This window comes from Ursus arctos, unplaced genomic scaffold (assembly GCF_023065955.2).
Source record: "Ursus arctos isolate Adak ecotype North America unplaced genomic scaffold, UrsArc2.0 scaffold_1, whole genome shotgun sequence".
Lineage (NCBI taxonomy): Eukaryota > Metazoa > Chordata > Mammalia > Carnivora > Ursidae > Ursus > Ursus arctos.
Genome location: NW_026622763.1, coordinates 72,712,735 through 72,736,146, shown reverse-complemented (window position 1 = coordinate 72,736,146; position 23,412 = coordinate 72,712,735). Strand labels below are relative to the sequence as shown.

General features: G+C 42.3%; 1 protein-coding gene across 3 annotated transcripts in view; it reads left to right on the top strand.

The window, feature by feature from the left end:
- Nucleotides 1-23,412, top strand: part of ANKRD44 (ankyrin repeat domain 44) — a 309,633-nt gene that overhangs the window by 155,234 nt on the left and 130,987 nt on the right. For all 3 annotated transcript variants that reach the window (XM_044381322.3, XM_057303669.1, XM_026492270.4), the window contains exons 4-6: nt 9,654-9,724; nt 22,452-22,652; nt 22,975-23,062. In XM_044381322.3, coding sequence (XP_044237257.1) covers nt 9,654-9,724; nt 22,452-22,652; nt 22,975-23,062 — 360 coding nt within the window. The remainder of the gene's footprint in view (nt 1-9,653; nt 9,725-22,451; nt 22,653-22,974; nt 23,063-23,412) is intronic.

The following is a 23,412-nucleotide window of genomic DNA, read 5'->3' as shown; positions in this document are numbered from 1 at the left end:
TCCCACAAGTTCATTTTTTCTTTTGTTTCTCTTGCCTTTGGGGATGTGTCATGAAAAAAGTTGCTTTGGCCGATGTCGTAGAGGTTGCTGCCTATGTTCTCCTTTAGGATTTTGATGGATTCCTGTCTCACATTGAGGTCTTTCATCCATTTGCAGTTTATCTTTGTGTATGGTGTGAGAGAGTGGTCAAGTTTCATTCTTTTGCATGTAGCTGTCCAATTTTCCCAGCACCATTTATTGAAGAGACTGGAAGTACCCACCTTCTAACGTGCAAGTGTTTGTGAGGTGTAACTACTAATTGAAAATGGTATTTGTTAGAACATAGGCCACAAAACAAGTGGTATCCCTATAAAATTATTTCCCGTGATTTGTCAAAAGGTGATTATCATTCTCAGTGCAAATTGTCAACAGAGCTGGTGGCAAGTCATTCTTTTGATTCTTTTATGCATAACAAATATTCATCCTTTGAGGTTGGATTTGATTTTTTGTTTTGTTTTGTTTGTTTGTTTGTTTGGTCTGGTGAAAGGGGGGATTAAACCAAGTAATGCTGGTTTTGGCGCCCTCAGTGTGGTGTGATTGTATAGTAATAAGACATTTTCTGGTGGGTGTGTAAACTAGTTCTAAAGGCAAGTCCAAAGGGAGTTTGAAAAATGTTTTAAGCAATTGCCACACATGCTGAATTATCATACACTCTTCCAAGGTCGTTGCTTTGAAGGACAGTGCTCCTGGGCTGTAATAACACTTGGTCTATTTGTTTAAAAGCAAAATCAATAGCAAGCTGACCTCATTGTATCATAATCACATTCATATGATCCTTCTTTCATATTTGTTTATTTCTACAATTAAAAGTCAAACTTTGGATAAACCAGCCTTGAGACTCAGTCATTCTCTCTGGCCTGTGAGGTTTTTCAGTCACTTAGTCTACCTTTCTCCTTTGTTTTACTTCTTCCTAGATGACAAAGCTAAGAGAACAGAAATATTGCCTCTGGGAAAGAGACTTAGTTTCCTTTACTCTTGATCTCTATGAAAAAAAAAATCAAGTGGTAATAGGGATACGATGAAAGGATACTTCATTTATAATTAGCGTATATGCCTGACAACTTTGAGTTGGATCTTAGTTTCTGAAGAATCAGTTATAGCCTAGCACTTTTTTTTTTAATGTTTAAGCTTTAAAATGTCCTTGGGTAAAAAGCATTTGCCTTTAAATCATTAGACATGCAGACTCTGTGTCTTCAGCGCACAATGGCGCCTGACAGGCAGGTAAATAACATGAAGCTTCCTTTAGAAAAATCAGTTATAAATATTCAACTCAAAACCATCCGACGTCCCCCTCTGACATGTAAACAAGACTCTTGGACGTGTTCGACGGAAGAGGATGAGGAAAGCCGGTGGCAGGGGATGACACTGATGAAATAGTCCTTGGTCCCCGTTCACATAACTCTGCTTTTGTCATAATAATTTTGTTGTTCAGGGAGAGGAGATTTTCCTGGCAGCTGCCTGTTTACCCTTCTGGAGCAGGATGCATGGAGGGATGGAGACTGAAGGAAGCCACTTCCTAGATTCCTAATTATTTTTCAATTCCTCGAGTGACTCTGAAGCTGCACGGGAGCAACGCTGGGGCGGCTGGTTTGTGACACGCCGGGCGCGTGTTGCTTTATGACACATAGCAAGCTCGGCATCGTTTCTCCCCTTGAAAGAATTTTAATATTAAAAGCCACGTTTGGATCTACATAAAACTGGAAGTTTTCAGAATATATGAATAATAATAGTAATAAGAATACAATGTAAATGTATAAATTATAAGAAAAACAATAGAATAGAATATATTTTATGTAATATAATATATATTGTAACAATATAATGGAAAAATAGAGGAAATGGGCCAAGAATATGAACAAGCAGTTCTCAGAGAATGAATTGTAAATGGCCAGTAAACACACATTTTAGTAGATGCCCAATCTCACTTTTAAACAGGAAAACTGAAAAATGTGATGCGATTTTCTCCCCATCAGATTTGCAATATTTTAAGTAACTGGTAATACCAAGGATTGATGAGGATGTGAGAAACGAAGCAGTCTCATACAGTAGCTCTCTTTGGAAGGTTGGGGCTAAGGATTAAAACCGAAAGTATGCATGACCCATGACACAGGAAGTCCATTTCTAATGATCTGTCCTTGACAAATACTTGCATGTTTGCATGAGGAATCATTTTATGGGTGTTCATGGCAACATTGTTTGAATAAAGAAATATTGGAAACAAATGAAATACCCATCAATGGAGAGAATGTCTAAAAAATATAGTGCGTTTCTGTGTGGCCATATATGTGATAATTAAAAAGAAGGGACTCAGACTGTAAATGTCAACAGAGACAGATATGAAAAAAACATTGTTGGGCGGAACGATTCAGAGTGTCAATTCAGAAACAATTCAGGAATTCAGAATGCTATTGTGACAGGAGACAAGATTCAGAAGGTTGTTACGACATGTAAAAGCATACTTACAAAACACTGTAGGTTTTTAAAAAATTATTGTGTAATGTTTTAAATACACAAAAAGAATATTGTACTGACCACTCAGCTTAATTCTCTCAGTTTTCCCTGGTACACAGATTGGCATGTGAAGGGATAAAAGAAACTGGAAGCTTATGTACCAGGCTCAGAGCAGTGGTGGTTTTTTTTTTGTTTTTTTGTTTTTTTTTTAGGAAGTGGGAAAAGTCCAGCCTTGAGGATTATACTCAAGAGGAATTTACCCACATCTGTAAATTCATTTTTAAAAAAAGAATGCATTTGGGCATCATTCGTATGATCGAAATATGAAATAAAATAGGACTTGCTTTTCATCGTGATAGGCAGATTTTCATAGCTGCTGTTCCAACTGGCTCAGAGGAAGAGACATTGAGGAATCTCTCTTTTAACCAGAAAGCATCCTTCAATGAGCAACTATTAATTTAGGTCTGCCCTGGCCTTAGACCTAACTTGGCGCATTGTGCTCATGGCAGATGCCCCTGGTTTCTATCCCTGTGTCCCTTACTCTCATCTGCTAATAGTGAGCAAGCAATGATATAGTGCTTACCATGTGCCAGAAAGTGATCTCGGGGCTTTTGTGGTTCATCCTTCTTGACTGTTCGTGTTTCTACAAAAGTGGGCTCATTCCATATGTAATATTTCAGTACTTGCTTTTTTTTCACCTAACAGTAGTTTATGGACATCTCTCCACATTGCTAAGAATTCTTACAAAGCCACCTCATATAGCTATATAGTAATTTATTTAACCAACTCCTCTTTGTCTAACCCCAAAGTTTCTAGTATTTTACTTTTATGACTAACCTTTTATAATACATTCGTGAGGATTAGTCTTAACATTAACCCATTGTTATTTCCTTTAGAAACATGTTACAGAGCATTGTAGTGCACTCACACACAAAGACAGAAAGAGGTTGTGTGTAAGAGGGAGAGAGGGAGGGAGGGCGAGAAAGAGAGAGGGAGGAGGGAGGGAGAAGGTAGAGGGAGACTAAAGGTAAGATTCCAACACACAGTCGCAAAAGCATGTGGAGACAGGTCTGGGCAGGTACCACACACATGCGCTGTGCCCCTCCTTGGTATCCTGGTGGTCTGCCTGGTGAGGAGCTACTGGGTTGAGATGCTTAGATTCAAAATGTGGTGACAAAATGGCATTTGGAAAGACAGCAAAAGATTCCATCAGATTCTAGAGCTCTCTCACCTTTGTGTGGTCATGGACTTCCGTGGTCCCACCTCTCCTGGGTGAGCTGACCTTGCCTCTGTTCTACAGCTGGGGGTCTTCCTGTGGGGTCAGCTATACTGACTGTGGAAGGAAGAGAGCACGAGAAAGAAGTAACAAGGAGACCAGCAAGGAACACTTTGTTTTTGAAAATTTCTTTTCAGGTTGGACTGTTCAACCAAGGTTATCTACCAATCCAACAGCAGTTGTGGCTCCTAATCACTCACTCACCTGGGGTGAGCCTTAGGGACATCCTGGAAGAGACTCTTTATACATAGACATGTCATTTTATTTTTACCAAGGAGAAGGGCCACTAACTGAGAAAAAAATGGTGTAAGAAAAAGCATCTTACTCCTCCCCATTTTTATGAAGAAATACAAAACTTCAAAGGCACTAGCTTTCTTAAAAATATTTAATAGTAAATATTTCAAACATACAGAAAATATGGAGAATAAATAATACTCGGGTACACCAAGCTTTAAGAAATCTTAACATTTTTTCCATGTTTGTGTCATATCTTTTTTTTTTTAGATTTTATTTATTTGAGAGAGTCAGAGAGAGAGAGAGAGCATGAGCAGGGGGAGGGGTGGAGGGAGAGGGAGAAGCAGACTCCCCACTGAGAGGGGAGCCTGGCACGGGGTTCAATCCTGGTACTCAGGGATCATGACCTCAGTTGAAGGCAGACGCTTAACTGACTGAGCCACCCAGGCGCCCCTCATATCTTTTTTCTAAATAAAATATTGAAGACACACTTCCAGCCCATTTGACATACTTACTTCATTCTTTCTGCCACCCCCCCCAGAAGCAACAACTGTCCACAATTGGTGTCTGTTTTCTTTAGCCACATGTATTATTTTTATTTCATGCCTCTGCATCCACAAACAATGTGTAGAATTGTTTTTGTAAATTTAAAAGCTTTATATAACTGGCATTATGCCCGAGGTATTACTTTGCAACTTCTTTCATTCATTCATGTTGTGGTTTTGAAGTGCCTCTGCGTATGCATACACAGAACTTCAGTCCCTTCATTTCTGTGACAGTGTGGCATTCCATTGTACAAATACACCACAATGTATTTGTCCGTTTTCCTCTTGACCAGCATTTAAGATTCCAGTTTCTTGCTGTTACAAACATGCTGCAGTGAACATTCTCACACACATGTGAGAGTTTGTCCTGGCTATACAATTGGGGGGTGGCTGGGTAATAGGACACACACGTTGTCAAGCACCAAATTGCTTCCCAAAGGTGCTTGTACCAATTCACGCTCCCACCGGCGGTGTGTAAGTCTGCATATTACTCCATACCCTTGCTACTTCTTGGCATTGTCCTACTTTATAATTTTCACCAATTCGATGGGTGTGACATGGTATGTTAATGTTGCTTGCATTTGCCTCTCCCTGATGAATTTTGAGAAGTATATTTTCATAGGTGTCTTGCTATTTGGGGTTCTTCTTGCATTACCTTTTGAAGTTTATGCACATGCAATGCAAAATTTACTCGGTCAAAGACTATGAATAATAAAGCATGTATTTCTGTTTCATATTATTATAACCAGTGTTTGGAGCTAAAGGGAGAAAGGTGGGAAGAAAGGAAATGAATTCAAGGAGGAATATATACACATGTATATTTGAAAATAGATATATGAAAATGGAGAAAGAGAGAGGAATGAATGTAAGGAATGGAGACAAAGAGGGGACAGTGGGAGGGAAGCTTAATCAGTGTTTAGTTGAATGGCTAGTGATGAAGTGAGGCACCGTGCCTAAGGGCCTGGGCTTTGAAGTCAGACTGCCTGGGTTCAAATCTGCCCCTTCCTAGCTGCGTACCTGGAACATATTAATTCTCATGGCCTTAGTTCCTGCATCTACAAAATTGGCATCATAACGGCATCTCCCTATTCAATGGACCACATGTACGTTGGTGTACAGAGTAAGAGCTCAGATTATGTTGGTGATTTTTTTTAAATGATTTTTTATTATATTCTGTTAGTCACCATACAGTATATCCCCGGTTTCCGATGTAAGGCTCGATGATTCATTAGTTGTGTATAACACCCAGTGCACCATGCAATACGTGCCCTCCTTACTATCCATCACCGGTCTATCCCATTCCCCCACCCCCCTCCCCTCTGAGGTCCTCAGTTTGTTTCTCATAGTCCATAGTCTCTCATGTTTCATTCCCCCTTCTGATTACCCTCCCTTTCTTTATCCCTTTCTTCCCCTACCAATCATCCTAGTTCTTATGTTCCATAGATGAGAGAAATCATATGATAGTTGTCTTTCTCTGCTTGACTTATTTCACTTAGCATTATATCCTCCAGTGCCATCCATGTTGCAGCAAATGTTGAGAACTGTTCTTTCTGATAGCTGAGTAATATTCCATTGTTTATATGGACCACAACTTCTTAATCCAGTCATCTGTTGAAGGGCATCTCGGCTCCTTCCACGATTTAGCTATTGTGGACATTGCTGCTATGAACATTGGGGTGCATATGGCCCTTCTCTTCACTACGTCTGTATCTTTGGGGTAAACACCCAGTAGTGCAATGGCTGGATCATAGGGTAGCTCAATTTTTAACTTTTTAAGGGACCTCCACATTGTTTTCCAGAGTGGCTGTACCAACTTGCATTCCCACCAACAATGTAGGAGGGATCCCCTTTCTCCACATCCTCTCCAACAATTGTTGTTTCTTGCCTTGTCCATTTTTGCCATTCTAACTGGCGTAAGGTGGTATCTCAGTGTGGTTTTGATTTGAATTTCCTTGATGGCTAATGATTTTGAACATTTTTTCATGTGTCTCTTAGCCATTTGTATGTCATCATTGGAAAAGTGTCTGTTCATATCTTCTGCCCATTTTTTGATTTGTTTATTTGTTTCTCGTGTATTGAGTTTGAGAAGTTCTTTGTAGATCTTGGATACCAGTCCTTTATCTGTAGTGTCATTTGCAAATATATTCTCCCATTCCGTGGGCTTATGTTGGTGATTTTTAACAAGGTTCTTAGCAATTGCGCAGCTGTAATAATAGAATTGTAGCTCTTTAGAACTAAAGGGAGCTCCTAAGCAAGTGAGTCTCCAAGTCTGGGCTCTACCGCTTAGCGTTTCTATCGGCGCTGTCCAACACAGTAGTCACAAACCAGCTGTGGCTACTGAGCACGTGATGTGTGGCCAGTTTCAGTGCAGATGTGCTGTAAGTATAAAATACACATTGGATTTTGAAGCTTTTGCATGAAAAAAAAAAACAGAATATAAATTACCTTAATAATTTTGAAACTCAATTATATGTTTTGGATATATTGCGTTAAATAAAATAGATTACTAAAATTAATTTTACTTGTTTTTTTATCCCCTTTTTACTGTGGCTACTAGAAAACTTAAAATTGCGTCGTTGGCTCACATCACGTTTCCATGGGACAGCGCTGACTTTGAGGCTCTGAGTCTGAGCTGATGTGGTACCCGTAGCAGGTATCGCATCTGACACATGCAGCGTTCCTTCCTCCAAACGTGCTGAAGGAAGGGACGACTGGAGTGGGGAAAGGGACATCACGCAGACGACTAGGTGACAACTCAGACCCAGAGTGTGCTGTGGCCAGGTGTTCTCCCTCTCAGATGACTGGTTCGACTTTGGGACATGAAGTTCCTTCAACATGGACAAGGCACGCGGAAGGGCCAGCTTGAGGCAGGCTTCCTCCGGAGAGGACACTTGCATCCAGCCCTTTAGGATGTGCGCTCCCGAGCAGCTAACCCAGGGCTTCCTGCTGCAGGGGAGGGAGATACCTACTGCCTTTGATTCTTAGCGTGCCCAAGCTGATTTTATTTGATCCTATTGAGGTAAGGGGCTTGAGACTCCTCGGGTAACCTGCCCGGATGGAGTTAGTAGAAGTGGGATTCGAAGCTTGATGAACTAAGCAACAATTTATCAGTGGCTTTCAACATTGACAGCATATTAAAATAACCTTGGCTCTTGGGGAGCTTTTAAAAACTATGCCTGGCCTCATCTCAACCCAATGAAATCAGAATGGGGGAAGGGAAGGAGAGACATTCTCTGTTTTAGGGATTATTATGTTCTTGTTTTCTAGAATTAATATTGTTGATGGTATTTGCTCTTCTTCAGTTAAAGAGAAAAAATAGTGTAAGTTCTATGATTTGTTATTTCTTTTTTAGCTGGTGGCTTAAACTAAATTTCTAGCTCACTTTTTTTTTTTGAGAGAGAGAGAGAGTGGGGGGAGGCACAGAGGGAGAGGGAGAGAAAGAATATTACGCAGACTCCATGCCCAGCACGGAGCCCAGTGCAGGGCTGGATCTCATGACCCTGAATTCACGACCTGAGCGGAAACCAAGACTCAGACGCTTAGCTGACTGAGCCACCCAGGCACCTCTAGCTCACTTTGACCCACACAACTTGCCCGTCGCCTTTTTCTTTTTTCCTTTTTAAAACTAGGTTTCTATTTTTCAGCTCTCAGCTGTCCTTGGCCTCACAGAGAAGAGTCAATCCCTGCTTCCACTTGACTCATTTTCTTGGCCCTTGTTCCAGAGGCATCCACTCTGCGCTTCCCCTCCTCTGCCTTACTTTCTCATTCTTTGATTCGTCCCTCCACTCCTCTTCCTCAGGAGCTTGCTTCCATGTTGTCTTGAGGCTAACATAGGCTTCTCTTATTGCATCCACAAAGATAACACATGTATTTATCTTATCTTTCTCTTTTATTTCACAATATTTGCCATCTCAGTACATGACTGATCAAAACCCTGAACCTGGGGGCACCTGTGTGGCTCAGTCAGTTAAGCATCTGCCTTCAGCTCAGGTCATGATTTCAGGGTCCTGGGATAGAGCCGCTTCAGGGTCCGTGTTCAGTGGGGAGCCCCTCCCCCCGGTCATGCTCTCACACTCTCTCTCTCAAATAAATAAAATCTTTTTTAAAAAAAACCCTGAACCCCAAAAAGGGAAGCTGATATTGGGTGTTTCTGCGATTCAGTTGTAGATTTGATGGGCTTGCATTCATGGAGAATTGAGAGGCTATCGTGGAAGGAGGTCGTACTCTACTCTCTGGGAATCTGTCCCCATGGAGCTTCTGTTCCCTGATTGGTGACGTGGCTCCCAGATAGTTGAGCATGACGGCATCCCTGAGTGTGAGCTCATTCTGGCTCTTGTGTGAACCTGTCTGCCCGCCCCGTAGTGGAAGGAGCTGTGAGCAACTTGTAGAGGCTTCATGTTATCTCTGTCCAAAAGCTTCATGGAAGCCAGCTGCTTCCTACCAAGATATCTGGCTAGTCCCAAAGAGATAGTCGAGATTCTTGGATGGAACAGATTTCTGCTAATCCCCTCAGCCCAGATCAAGTCTCATCAAACTCAGCTTTACAAGAGTTGTTTGAAATCCAGCTGACCTCTAGTATACCTTTGTTGGAAGGCTGCTCATCTTTGACAGTTTGCCAAGAAGGGTACTGTGTGCCCTGTGAGATAGGTATACCTACTGACTAAAAATAATATATATGACTATATATTTTATATATAAAATTTTATGTTTATATATAATTATATATCTTATAGGCATGTATGTATATATGTATTTACATTCGTACATACCTGCAAAATTCTTCAGTCTTCAGGATCTGCATTTCCCTGCTCCTGGAGAATCTCAGCCTTCTTACAACTGTGTCTCCTACCCAATGAGACACTGCACTTCTCAACTAATCTTTACCCAATTCTTGTGCCATTTTCAGCTCCTGATTTCACTTTTTCTACTGTACTGGGTCTCTCATCCTGTCTGGTGGCTAGAAAGTGCATGACTGATACAAAGAAAAAACAGAACAAAATATGGTGGTTGTACCAGGCCAATGAGAGCACAAGATATCACATTTGACTTAACATGAGCAGAATCTCCCCTGACTGCATTATGCCTCTAACTTGTGCTTTTGCTTCCAGGAGCTCGTGTAAATGCCAAGGACAACATGTGGCTGACCCCACTGCACCGGGCTGTTGCCTCCAGAAGTGAAGTGAGTGATTATCTTATGTAATCTAGTACTCCAGGCCCTAGAGAGAGAAAAATGCTTTCTGCTGAACTAGGGATTCTTGCTTGTGAACAAAGCCTTTTATTTCTAATGCAAGAGGGTTACTGAAATTGAACAGTTGGGTTTTTGGAGCACCTCCTGCATGCCAGGCATGGTGCTGGCGTTGGGGGTGACTGGAGTCATCCAAGGTGGACAGTGTGATCCTTGACTTCGGTGAGTTCTCAGTTTGGAGGGGGTGGCAAACACGTAAGCAGATAAGTACAATATCATAACTTGGTTGGAAGAGGGAGCAAACAACTGCTTGAACACAGAAGTCTTCCAAGAAGGGATGTCACCTGAGCTGGTCATTAGAGGATGCGTAGGCACTTACCAGGCCGGGGGAAGGAGGGAGGGTGGAGACAGGAGAATAAACGTGCTTGAGGACAAGGGACATGGAAATGAATGAATGGCAGGTTCAGTTGGATGTCAATGGAACAAGGAGGGTGTAGTGGAGGTAAGTCTGATAGCAGAGGCTGGGTCCCGTGGCAGAGGGCTGGGGGTCGTCTGAGCAGTGGGGTGTGGTCACAGAGAGAAGTATGAACCTCACAGCATTTGGGACCTTGTGAGGGTGAGGTGGAAGAGAGGCCACTGGGTGAATGGTGGGGCCGTGAACTGAGAAGGCAGAGGTGGAGGAGCAGGGGAAGGAAGCTAATCAGTTCCGTATGAGCATGCTGAATTTGGCAGTCATGTCACCAGAATGTACGCTCATAAGGGCAGGGATCTGTGTTTTGTTCCCGGATGTATCCCAAGCCTGGTCCGTTGTAGGTGCTCCAGAAAGAATTTACTTTGCATTCTGGAAATGCAGGTGAAGATGGTAATAGATGATCATTATTCATACAGGTGTAGCACTTCGGAACTGATAGGGTGGTCACTGAAACTATGGAAATGGGTCAGCTGGTTCAGGGAAAGTACAAGTGATAAGAAGAGAAAACCAGTGTGGGTGAAGGGTGGCGGGGAGTGCTGGTGACTGTGAGCTTTGAAACCTGGGCAGAGGGGATGCTCACCATTCAGGGAGACAAGAGGCTCTTACCTAGAAGGCACTTGTCATTGGATGACTAGGCTTTGTCGCTGATTTTACCAAATGAGTCTCCTCTGCTACCAGAGACGGTGCTATTCTCCAGGTATATCTAGGAGCAAGTGGTGTTGCTGAGGGTGCCTCCGAATGCCGCAGGTGTTGATGGCTGTCATCAGTGTCAGCTTTTCCTCTTCGGCAACTATCTGGAAATTTCACAGTACACTTGGTAGATGACAGTTCTCTCAGTGCTCATAATCTTCCGTGCTGTGCTGTGTGATTTGAGGAGTTTTTTAAGGTGTGGTTGTGTTCTCTTTCCTAGCAGCCTTCATGGAGTGAGGGAGGCAAATGATCCTAAGTTGCCCGGCTCCTACCCTGGGGAATCCAGAATCTTCTTATGGTCCCATATTTCATTTCTGTTTTACCTGGGAAAGCAGGTACAGTGGGTTGCTTGAGTTTGTATGACTAGCTTCATGAGACCAGCTCCTTTACAGAGGAGTGTTTCCTGGTCTTTTAAGACCATATGATCTTCAGTAAATTTCTTTTTAAGTATCTTTTGAAAAATATTGGTTTGTTTCCTCTTTTAACAAGAACCAGGTCTTTTAAGTTAAAAAAAAAAATTCACTAAGCACTCCTATATGCCAGGCATTGTGTTTGGGAGGCATGTAGTCTGGTGGGACAGAAAGACATAAGGCCAGATGATTTCACAACTATGTGATCTTTCCCAAGTGATCGCCCCCTTTGTTAGCTCAGCTACTTGCTTCAGTCCTCCAACACCCATTTGCAGCAAGCATCAGCTTGCCTTCTTTACGGGTCTTCAGTGTGTTTGAGTTCAGTCAACCCAACGATGGATCAATCTTTGTGCCTGAAGAAGGCATAGTTGCTTCTCTAAGGAACCAGCTCCCTCTGCAGGTTTGCTGGGGGAAAAAAAATCCCTTGCAGGTGTCTCTTGCCAGGAAGGAGTTAAATGCAAAAAGAGCCTGAGTTGTAAATATTCAGGGTCATATATAAACTTGCGAAAGAGGATGTCTTCATATTAATATCTGTCGTAACAACTTGAAGAGTTTCTTATGAAAATTGGAGTCTTTGTAACCATTGTTGGAACTGACTGTGGACATCTTCACTCCAGCACTTCACTGTGCTGAGAAGTCCTAAATTCAGATTTCTTGCTTCCTTTGAATTTGATGCTATTGCCATTACCTTGTGCCTCCCCTAAATAATAGCTGACACAAGAGAAGCAGGCTTGATGGGGAAACAGCAGAGAAGGTTTGGACTGGTATTTTGAAACATGGCTGCCAAAGGGATCTGTGCGCTCAGCGTGAGAGCTGGCACGTCTGTCCATTGCTTAGATTGGCAAACACCGGTATTACTTACATGAACATGAATTAAAAACCATTTCTTCATCAAAAGGCTTATAAACTCTGTACTGTCCTCAAAGCCTTTTGCTTCCAAACTGTAGGTAATGGATGGTTCCAGGTTCACTCGGGGAACCAGAACCACCATGAGAGATATAGGATAAGGTGTTTATTTCAGTAGTTAGACCTTCCACAATTGTGTGAGCTGCTGGAGAAGTTTGTGTCAGGCTGTCACCCTGGGTTGCCTGTGGCCATGAAGTCACTGTTAGCAGGTGGGTCTACCGTGGGGCAGGGGGGAGGCTGGATGTGAAACGGGAGAGAACAAGGACACAGTGGAAGCCCTGCCTGTCTCTCACTGCCTCAACATGTGGACTTGGGCGACTTGCAGAAGGAGCTGTGGGCTTCACCTTAGAGCTCGCAGGCACCTCGCCCGAGGATGGGAGGAACTGAGGGAGATGCCGCGGGTTCTGAAGAGGCACCCGCTCTGCCCTGTGCCAGCTCGTGGCTCCAGCTGGTCGGCGACGTGCCCAGCACACCAATCGGCCTGGGCTTTCACCTGCACCTTTCACTGCCCATGAAGATTTCTCTTGTGACAAACAGGGCTGGGGAGGGGGTCCTGAGAAATGTAGTTCGAATGTAGGCTAAGTTGGCACAGTATAAATCTGCCCCTGAAATTGTTATTCTATTCTAATTACAAAGACCTTCTAGATAGTAAGTTCCTTGAAATGAGTGCCGTACCTATTGCTTGTCATTGTATTTCTAGCATCTTTCCTGCTCCGTAAACAATTGTTTTTTCTAAGTGTGCTTTTTTTTTAATTTTTAAAAAAGATTTTATTTATTTGACAGAGAGAGAAAATGAGAGAGAGAGCACAAGCAGGAGGAGCTGCAGAGGGAGAGGGGGAAGCAGACTCCCCACTGAGCAGGGACCCAGATGCGGGACTCGATCCCAGGACCCTGGGATCCTGACCTGAGCCAAAGGCAGCCGCTTAACCAACTAAGCCACCCAGGTGCCCCTAAACAATTGTTTTTTGGGCGATTCACTAAAGATTGGGTTTCTCACGTAAGCTATGCCGACGGGATTCTTGTCTAACTGCTAACGTAGAACTAGTCTGCACCACAGAGACGGCGGGTGGGAATCATCTTGCATGCATGCAAGGTACACCGATTTGAAGCTTGTTTCTGGGACTGTGGCACTGGAAGCCATTCAAACCCCGGGAACCTGCAAAATCAGGATTGAGTTTCAAAACCGTATGCAACACAGGTATCTGTATGTCAGAGAAATCAGTATAAGTCAAGACTTCTGAGCTTTCTTTCCATCTAGGAAAATTTTATGTTCTGATTTCTATGCCTGGAAAAATAATGTTCGTTGCTAAATTTATTTCCTGAGCCTGCAATAGCAATAGGAGTATCAGATCATCCTATTGATTAAACATCCACCCATGCCTGACAGAAAAACTCCTACACAGACAGGAAAGTAGATCAAGACAGGGTCATACCCTCTGAAAATCGTCCAACATGCATTGGGTTCTGGAGATAAACCTTCAAGACTTTTCTTGGTACTGACAGGCTGGTCCGTGTGTATTTTCTTCTGATCCGGTCCCATGTCCTCCTCCTACCTGCGTCCTTCCCCACGTCTGGGGTTCCTAGGGAGGAGATGGCCAAACCAGTGATTGGAGCCAAGCAGCCTTGTCCCCCAGGGGCTTCACTCATGGCCCCCTCTCTCTGACTACTCCCACTGCTGAGAAGACATGAAGATAGTCTCTTGCCAGAATATTAGGCAAACATATTTTGCAATTCTCGGTAACATAGATGAGCAAGATTTGGGGCCTCCATCGAGAGCTTTCTGAAGCATTGTGAATTATTTCATATTGTTTCTCCTGTTTAGCTTATTCTTGCTGCTTTTTTTTTCTTTTCTTGGAAAAGAGCAGCCCTAGGGGACAGGAATTAAATCCATATGAACCTGGCCAGTTTAATACATGTTTATCGAAGCCCACTCAGTGGAAGGCACTGTTATGTGTGCTAGAGGAGCCTTGAAAGGGTGCAAAGTGTGTCTTCTAGGACAGGGTATTTAGGGCAGACAACCAGGCACACAGCCTACCGTGGCCTGCGTCCAAATGCAGCCAGCCTTTCACACATGCTTTTTCTTTTAGAATGAACGGAAAGTAGCACCAAAGGAGAATTGCTGAACTTTTCACTTTCCTGTTCTGGAGGCTGCCTTTTGGCTAGCAGAGTTAAAAATGATTGCGTCCTGTCTTTAGGCTATAGAATTGAGGATGTTGTGTCCAAATATATACTGTCACAATGAACATTTATTGAGGACTTAGTGTGCAGTATGCTGAGCACTGTTCCATTTTAACCTCTCAGCCAGTCTTTGAGACCGATAGTGCCCTTAATACTAAATTAGGAAACGTAATCTCAGAGAAGTTAGGGAACGAGCCTAACACGCCCCAGCCAGTAAGTGGAGGAGCGTGTAACTCCAGAACTTGCTTTCTCTCTCTCTTTTTTTTTAAATTATGTTATGTTAGTTACCATACAGTACATCCTTAGTTTTTGATGCAGTGTTCCATGATTCATTGTTTGCGTATAACACCCAGTGCTCCATGCAATACGTGCCCTCCTTACTACCCATCACCGGCCTATCCCAGTCCCCCACCCCCCTCCCCTCTGAAGCCCTCCGTTTGTTTCCCAGAGTCCATAGTCTCTCTTAACCACCATGCTCGTCTGCTTCCCTCAGATCCCACGAGCACCCCGACAGATATTGTGCCAACCAATAAAATGGATCTACTTTTGTGTCTGTGCAGACAGAAGTCCTGACCCGTATAAAAATGGTTCCCAGAGCTGAACATGATAAGCATTTTATCTTATAGTTCAAATTTTAAAACTCATGTTTCCCCCTTTCTCTGAACACATTGTCATTGTGAGCTAAATGCTAGTAGACAGGAGGATTGGAGAAATTATATGGGAGACTAGAATGTTATTGCTTTCCCTAAATTATCTTTAAGATTATAAAAAGATGATTGCATATAGAACATAGTACCTGGAATGGGAAGAAAGTAAGCATTTTATGACCTATTAGTTAGAATGTAGATGAGTGATATTCAGATTTACTGTGGGTTCCAGTCATCTGGGACACTTGTCACAAGTGCTTGTTCTAGAACCTCTCATCTCCAGAGATTTTCATGACGCCTAGGGTTGTGCCCAGAAATCTGCATTTTAAAAAGAAGAATCTGACGCATGTGGTCTATATACCACACTCTGAGAGCTGAGAGGGAATACTTTAGTATTTGGCCTTCCCAGTGTTGAAAGCCAGCACTTAAAAAAAAAAAAAAAAGATTGATTGATTGATTTTTACGTTTAAATTCAATTAATTAACATAATGTATTATTTGTTTCAGGGGTACAGGTCTGTGATTCATCAGTCTTACATAATACCCAGTGCTCATTACAACACATACCCTCCCCAGTATCCCTCACCCAGTTACCCCATCCCTCCACCCCCCTCTCCTCCAGTAACCCTCAGTTTGTTTCCTATGATTATGAGTCTTATGGTTTGTCTCCCTCTCTGGTTTCATCTTATTTCATTTTTTCCTCCAAAAGCCAGCACTTCTTGAATAGTTTCCTTTGAGTTCTTTCATATCCCAAAGTCTCCAGTGAGTCCCCTTCGTACGACTAGTTCTTAGAATAATTGTACTCTAATAATAATCCTAATAATAAAGGGTGAGTTTAATTTAATAATGACTACTTTTGGAGGAATTTTCGATTAATTGGATGAATTAGTTGGGTACCGATTTGTGCAGTTCTTACAGAATATGAAATTGCTCTAATCAATAGAGGATAAAAACCCCAAATGATTTCAGTAATAGAGTAAATGCCTTCAGGACTTGAGTGCAACCTCAGGGACATCAGCCCATGGTAAATGTCTTGTTAATACTTGCATATTCTTACTTAAGAGAGTTAGCTAATGATTATACCAACATATTTATTTTATCCAAATGTATTGAGTATACAGTATGTGCAAGGCACCTGCCAGGCTTTGGGGAGACTACAGAAAGTTGTGTAAGACTCAGACTCCGGTCTAAAGCAACTTACAGTTTATACAATTTGACATGGTTTATGCCTGCAAGGACTCTGCATAGTCACAAACAATTACTTTTCCATGAGTAATTTATGACCACTTGAATGCAATGCACATTTGAGAGGGGAAAAAACAAATATTAAGGGCAACAGTTTTTAAGACACATGCACCCTGTTTCTTCTCTTTTCCATGTGCCACAGTGTATGTTTCTACTTATTACAGGGTTGGAGTGGCCTTTTGTGAAAAGAGAGAGTCATAAAAAGTAGAAATAAAGTGACTGCATATGCCATGTCCATTTCCCTTCTGTGTGACATCCCATGACAGTTCGTCCTCCTGTTATTTCCGTGACTGATACAGCACCGACTCTTGGAGAGTGTAATCCAAGAAGGTGTGCAGCCCTGAAACTGACTGCTGCCCATTCGGGAGCAACGCTGGAATCCTCACACGTGTTTACTCATTAAGAAAGAAACAAAGGCTTTGAGGGAGCATTTCTTACTGTGTGCCTTGTGTACCCATCTCAGCCTGTGAGCTTTTGTCTTAAGACTGTTGTGAAAAGAGTAAGCGTTCAGAAACGTTTAGAGCACTTTGATAGAGTCATTTCATACCTGCTAAATTTAATTAATAATAGACGAATCGAGTTCATGATTTCTCTTTGTCTTTTTTCATTTTATTATTCTACTAATTACTTTTTATTGTTTTTTTTAAAGATTTATTTATTTATCTATTTGAGAGAGAGAGAGAGAGAACACAAGTGAGAGGTACACGGGGAGAGGGAGAGAGAGAATCTCAAGCAGATTCCACCTTGAGCCTGGAGCCGGAGGCAGGGCTTGATCTCAAGACCCTGAGATCACGGCCTGAGCCGAAACCAAGAGATGGACGCTTAACTGACTGAGCCACCCAGGGGCCCCACTTTTTATTATATTTTACAAAAGTATTGACTCATGATAGACTTGAAATAATTTTTTAAAAACTTGTCCTTCATCACAGGTAGCTTGGGAATCATTATTCAAGTATCTTTTCTTTTTTTTTTTTTTTTAAGATTTTATTTACTTATTTGACAGAGAGAGAGAGAGACAGCCAGCGAGAGAGGGAACACAGCAGAGGGAGTGGGAGAGGAAGAAACAGGCTCCTAGCGGAGGAGCCTGATGTGGGGCTCGATCCCAGAACGCCGGGATCACGCCCTGAGCTGAAGGCAGACGCTTAAGGACTGCGCCACCCAGGCGCACCTCAAGTATCTTTTCTTGATTCAGAAAGTGTTTAGCTTCCCTTCCCTCATGTTAGTTTTCTCTTTATCTTGTAAATTTCAGTCAGAGCAGGCCCCTAGGCTTTAAATTTTTAGCCATTGTGCGATAGTGGAATAGAGCGACTTCTTCTGATTACAAAAACCATTAATTTCCTAAATAGCCATAAAATTACTTTCTCTTGAAACCAAGTCAAAGTGCTTCCAAGATTAAAATTTTTGAAAGAGAAATGCAATTTTAGAAAAGGAAATTATCTTTTTAAAGCAAAGCTTTGTTTTTCCTGAAGTATTATATTAAATTTCTATTAATGTATTAAGCAGGTTTGGCAGGGTAAAACTTCAGAGTTAAAAAATTTAAATAAGGAGAGTTAACATTTAAAAATATTGATGTCAGTGTCCTTGGCCGATACTGTCCATTGAGTAAGCGGTGGCCTAGTAGAAAACACACGAGACCGCCTCTTAATGAGCCCGGCTGACCGATCACTGCCCTTGACTCCATCACCTTGCCTATAACGTGAAGCTGCCTGTCAAATGAAGGGGTCAGACCAGATGACCCCTGAGGTCTTCTTTACTTCTAATATCCCATATGTCTGTGAAGTTAATTCCATAATCATTTTAGATTACTCGTATTTTCATTAAAAAAGTTAATTTTTGGAAATTAAGTAAGATACCCTTCTTTGTATACTATTTCTTGATATAGTCCTTGTCAAGTAAGGTGAAAACTATGCAATTCATTTCCTAAGCAGATATAGAAATAAAAATGAGGAATGCCAAAGCTACAACATTTTATAGAAGTAGGTAAGTAGGCGTAGTGGTTATTCTAGGCATCCGTGAGCAACGCCAGGGAGTGTTGGTATGAGAGACAAAACAAAGGTGGTGAAGTTGGCACTCACATCGGGACTTGCTTCAAGTTCACATGAAAAGAGATTTATTAGAGACCTATCCACTTCTTTTTGTCCCCTTCTGATCAATGAACTTGAACCTTTCCTTTTCTAATTTTTTAGGTGTACCTCAGATGTTGGTCAGGGGCACCTTGCCTTCTAAACAGATATAACTGGCTGGAAACTATGTGCAGAGTCTAGTTCTCCCAACGATTCCAAAGAATTCCCGGAGACTCGAGTGTTCGTGTTCGGTTGCCTGGCTCCACAAGCCTGCTCCTGCTCTTTGTTGTGTTGATGCATCAGCTTTCCCTTCTCCCCTCGTGGCGAGCTGACTGTCTTCCCCCTCAGATGTACACCTTTGCCCTGGGGTGGAGGACCCTGGTCACTCACCTCTCTGTCCTCACCCCATCCTTCCTGTTGAGCTCCAGATGCTGCTCACTCTATTATGCTGAAAAATGCAGCTTAGTAATCCCCTCCCAAGTTCACTGTAGACCCACCGCTGCGTAGCAAGGGCTGAACACAGAGGCCTCTGATTCTTTTAACAGGACCTGCCCTCCTTGAAGACTATTTGGACTTAAAACAGTATTTTTTCTTGCTGGTAAATAACAAAATTTTATTTTAACCAGATTTGATCATTGGCAGTTTGTGGTAATTCAAACAAGGACCTAGACCAGGGCGGTCTGCAAACTTTTTCCATCAAGGGCCAGATAGTAAATATTTTAGGTTTTGATGGCTGTGTATGGTATCTGTCACAAATTCTTGACTCTGCTGTTATAATTCAGACACAGCCATAGATAATAGGTAAACAAGTAAATGAAGCTGTGTTCCAGTAAAGCTTTATTTACAAAAACATACAAAAATTTATCTGTGATTAAACTATTTTTAGAAGTATTGCACGTTGAAGAATACAGATTTTCTCCCTCGCAAACTCTGATATTACTTATTTCTATATAAACTATAACTGGCATGTAAATATGTTTTTTCTTTGTTTAACTTGTTAGTTTGTGTGAAATGCAAGTCATCCTTAAATATTCATTTAAAAGTGAGGCCTCTCCCAGGAAATACCTGATTCACCTGGTCTGAGTTCCTCTAAAAGGAATCATATTTTGTCATCTTTTAAAAAAAAGTTTTTCATGAATTCCCTGGTCTTACGTCCAAGTGGTATAAATTTGTGAAATGTTCCTGCGTATTTTGGTTTTGCTAGTCTATTCTGAATTTACATAATATGCAATGCCAAGCAAGAATCTATATAAATATGGTAAAATAATACACAAGGCGAAGATATTAAAAATGATGGTATATATTGTCATTTGCTATGAATATATGAAAAGAATTTTATACCACTTTTTTAATATCCCTTTTTATAGTATTGCTTTATGATGGTTATCTCCAGCCTTTTTGGCTCTAGCTCTGCAAAACTTTTTCAGCGTGCATCTTCAAAATATGCATCTCATTTATTTATGAATTATACATAGGAACTACTGTTATTAGCTACTATTTCAAGTAGATCACAATATACTTAGGGTGAGGCTTTTCATTTATCATAGTCTTACGTAACCACGTCACTAATAGACTCACTGTTGATTTTCCTCCGTTTTGGCCAAGCTCTTGTCAAATCTGATTAAATTTGTCATTATTTTTACCTTGTAATGTATAGAAAGCTTTTTTTTTTGCAGTTTATTTATTTATTTATTTAAATATTTTTTAAATTATATTATGTTAGTCACCATACAGTACATCCCTGGTTTTTGATGTAAAGTTCGATGATTCATTAGTTGCGTATAACACCCAGTGCACCATGCAATACATGCCCTCCTTACTACCCATCACCAGCCTATCCCATTCCCCAACCCCCTCCCCTCTGAAGCCCGCAGTTAGAAAGCTTTTACTCGGAGTAGAAGCGCAGCTCTGTGACTCCACGTTATTTACACTGGCATTTGTATTATCATCTTTAATCTGCATTTCCTGCATACACTTGCCCATCGTGGGGTGTTTGTAGTCTGAGGGTACGCATCACAATCTGTAGATGGATCTGGCAGGCCCATCACTGTGTATTTCTGTGCTCTCAGAGTGGATGAACAGAGAGGACAAGCCTCACCCTCTCTGCGTGTGGAAGCCCCACTCTTCCTGGAGGGTGTCTCGGATCCTGAGGCAAGATCCTCTGTGGGGCTGACTGAGGGCACAGTGCCAACCCAGAGTTAAATACCAGTTACGGTGCTTTCCTTTGTAAAGAAAATGAATATAAATGGAGGTTCCAATAGTTTCTTCCCATATCACAATAGATTGTATGTAGCTGTCTACATAAACCTCACAATTTTTGAGACCAAAGTTGACAAAAATATCAGTTTTTTTCTTATTTAAATCTTAACTTTATATTGTGGCTTTGCTTTTCTTTTGTTTGTTCTTCGTTCACCCAGTTAGCTTTTAGAACAGTCTGGCTCATGTTTCTTTCAGTCTTCCATAGTGTTTTGCACGTAGTAGGTGAGCGTTAAGAATACACGTACATATTTCACTCTAAAATGAGCTCCAGGAATGTTTAGTAGTCATTACTTTATTGTCTTGCTGAGGATGGGTGGCATGTATCTTTATTTTCCTTTTTGGTAGTTTCAACAAATTGCTTGGGTCCTATGAGTTTCTTGTTTAGAGCATCTAAATGGAGCCATACTGTATATTTAAACTGTATTCTCTAATTTGCAAAACTGCATTTTTTTGCTCTCATTCTACTGTCCATGTTAACCATTCATCTCAATATGCATTGCTACTACTGATTCATAGAACATTTTTTTCCTTCGTTGTTTATGTCCCTGATAAAAACATTAATTTTAAGAGTTCAAATAGTCTACTATCTGAGCACTTTTATGGACCTGCATGATAAAGTAGATTGGACAGTTCAGGCCTGTAAGGAGGAATGTGGACAGGGGTAAGTTCTTGGTCCAAGAAGGGTGGCAGAAGTGTGGCACCTTTCATTGCCTTTCATTGGTTTATTGAGGCCACATTGAGAAGATGTTCATAAAGGAGTTCCACTAACTGGTTCCGGGGATGTCTCTAGAAGTAAAGAGAAACAACCAACAGTCATTCCCATCTTGAGAGAAGTTCTATCATTTTCTTGATGGAACAGAAGGGTGTCCTCAACCCTAGCTGTACAACAAAGTCCCATGGGGGCTTTACAGAAATTCTGAGGCCAGTTAGAATCTCGTGTGGCAACAGCCATCTGTATTTTTTTTTTTTAAAGTAGGCTCCACGCCCAAGTGTGGAGCCCAACAGAGGACTCAAACTCATGACCCTGAGATCAAGACCTGAGCTGAGATCAAGACTCAGACACTTAACCGACTGAGCCACACAGATGCCCCAGCCATCTGTATTTTTAAGAGCTCCCCAGGTGATTCCATTGCCCAGCCAAGGTTGAGAGTAATAGTTCAAGAGGTGAATAAGCTGATTAGGTCAATAGAAGGAAAACAAAAAGTGTAAGTCTCAGTAAAGGTGAAGGGACTCAACAGTAGAAAAGAAGTTACCCCACTATAACATGGAAAAAGTTGGGTAAGATGGAACAGTTTTATAGCTTCGGGTTGAGGTGGGAATAGACATCTTCCCTTGACTGCTCTTGATCACGCAGTGAGGGTTAAGATGTTGGCTGTGAGAACCAAAGATTTATAAACTGATCCAAGAATGTCTAAAGGGCTTTGAGGCCTGTGGCTCTGGAAGATGGAGGCTCATTGACAAACACCTTCAAGTTTAGATGATCTTTGGGGGCCTTTTGACCTATGGCTATTTTACCCTGGCGTGTGCACTTGCACACGAGTGCTCTCATTTGCCCTAAGGGTACTTTACACCCTGTTAAGAAACCTTATGCTTAGAAGGTTTATTTGGTTTTGGAGATGTGCCTGGGCTCTTGGCCTAACAAAGAAAGAAAGCGAATCGTTTTCGTCTGTGCCACTCTCTTGATCTTTATCACATTCTGCCTTGCTTTTCTCAGAATATACATCTTGAGCCAGCCTGTGAGGGCACGGAGCCTTCCCCTCCTGTACTTCCAGGGTCTGGTAAAGCGTCTTCTACCCAGTAAGCATTGATCGCCCATTTGTCAGTGACCCCTGCAAACTCCACTCTGTTGCAGGAAGCAGTGCAAGTACTGATCAAGCACTCGGCTGATGTCAACGCGAGGGACAAGAACTGGCAGACCCCGCTGCACGTGGCGGCTGCCAACAAGGCGGTCAAGTGTGCAGAAGTGATCATTCCCCTGCTGAGCAGCGTCAACGTCTCCGACCGAGGGGGGCGCACGGCCTTGCACCACGCTGCTCTGAATGGCCACGTGGAGGTGAGTGCCATCCAGACTGGGAACGAGAAATCTCCGTAGAGACTCTCTTAGCCCCGGGTGGAACCTAAGCTTCCCACTGAGGCGTTTAGAGAGTGTGATGCTACTATCTGCACGCCAAACCTTAGGCAATGACAGCTATTTTTAAATGTACAGCCTGCGGGTTGAAAAAGTAGCTGCCGCCTGGGTCTTCTGCTCTGATATACATGCCACAGCGTTGTCTGTGACATCGGCTTCCTACTGTGCTTGAACTCCAGGTCACTGACCTGCCTTTGGCTTTGATGTTAATTTGACTCAGATTATCTGCATGTTGGTTTTCTTTCAGATGGTCAATTTACTCTTGGCCAAAGGAGCAAACATCAACGCATTTGACAAGAAGGACCGGCGTGCTCTGCACTGGGCGGCCTACATGGGTAAGGGTTCCCTTCGCGGAGAGAAGGGTGCAGACACTTGTGACCAAAGAAGCCGTGGGCCTGTCGCTGAGCACGCAGGTTTTCTCTTGGGTGAGCCTGACTTCTTACCCGGCTCAGGACCCCACTGAGTTAAGATTTGGTCCACTTTCCTGGCATGCGTAGAGCACTCTGGTTAGACGGTGGCTCTGTCAGAGACTGATTTACCCCACAGACTGGGGCGGCGGGGATGAGTCATGGCCTGGACCTCATTGAATATGTTTCAATACAGACTGGAAAGCAGCACAAATGGTGTGTCTTTTAACTTGTTATGGCAGCAACATAAAGTGTTTTAAAAAGAATGAGGACTGGCT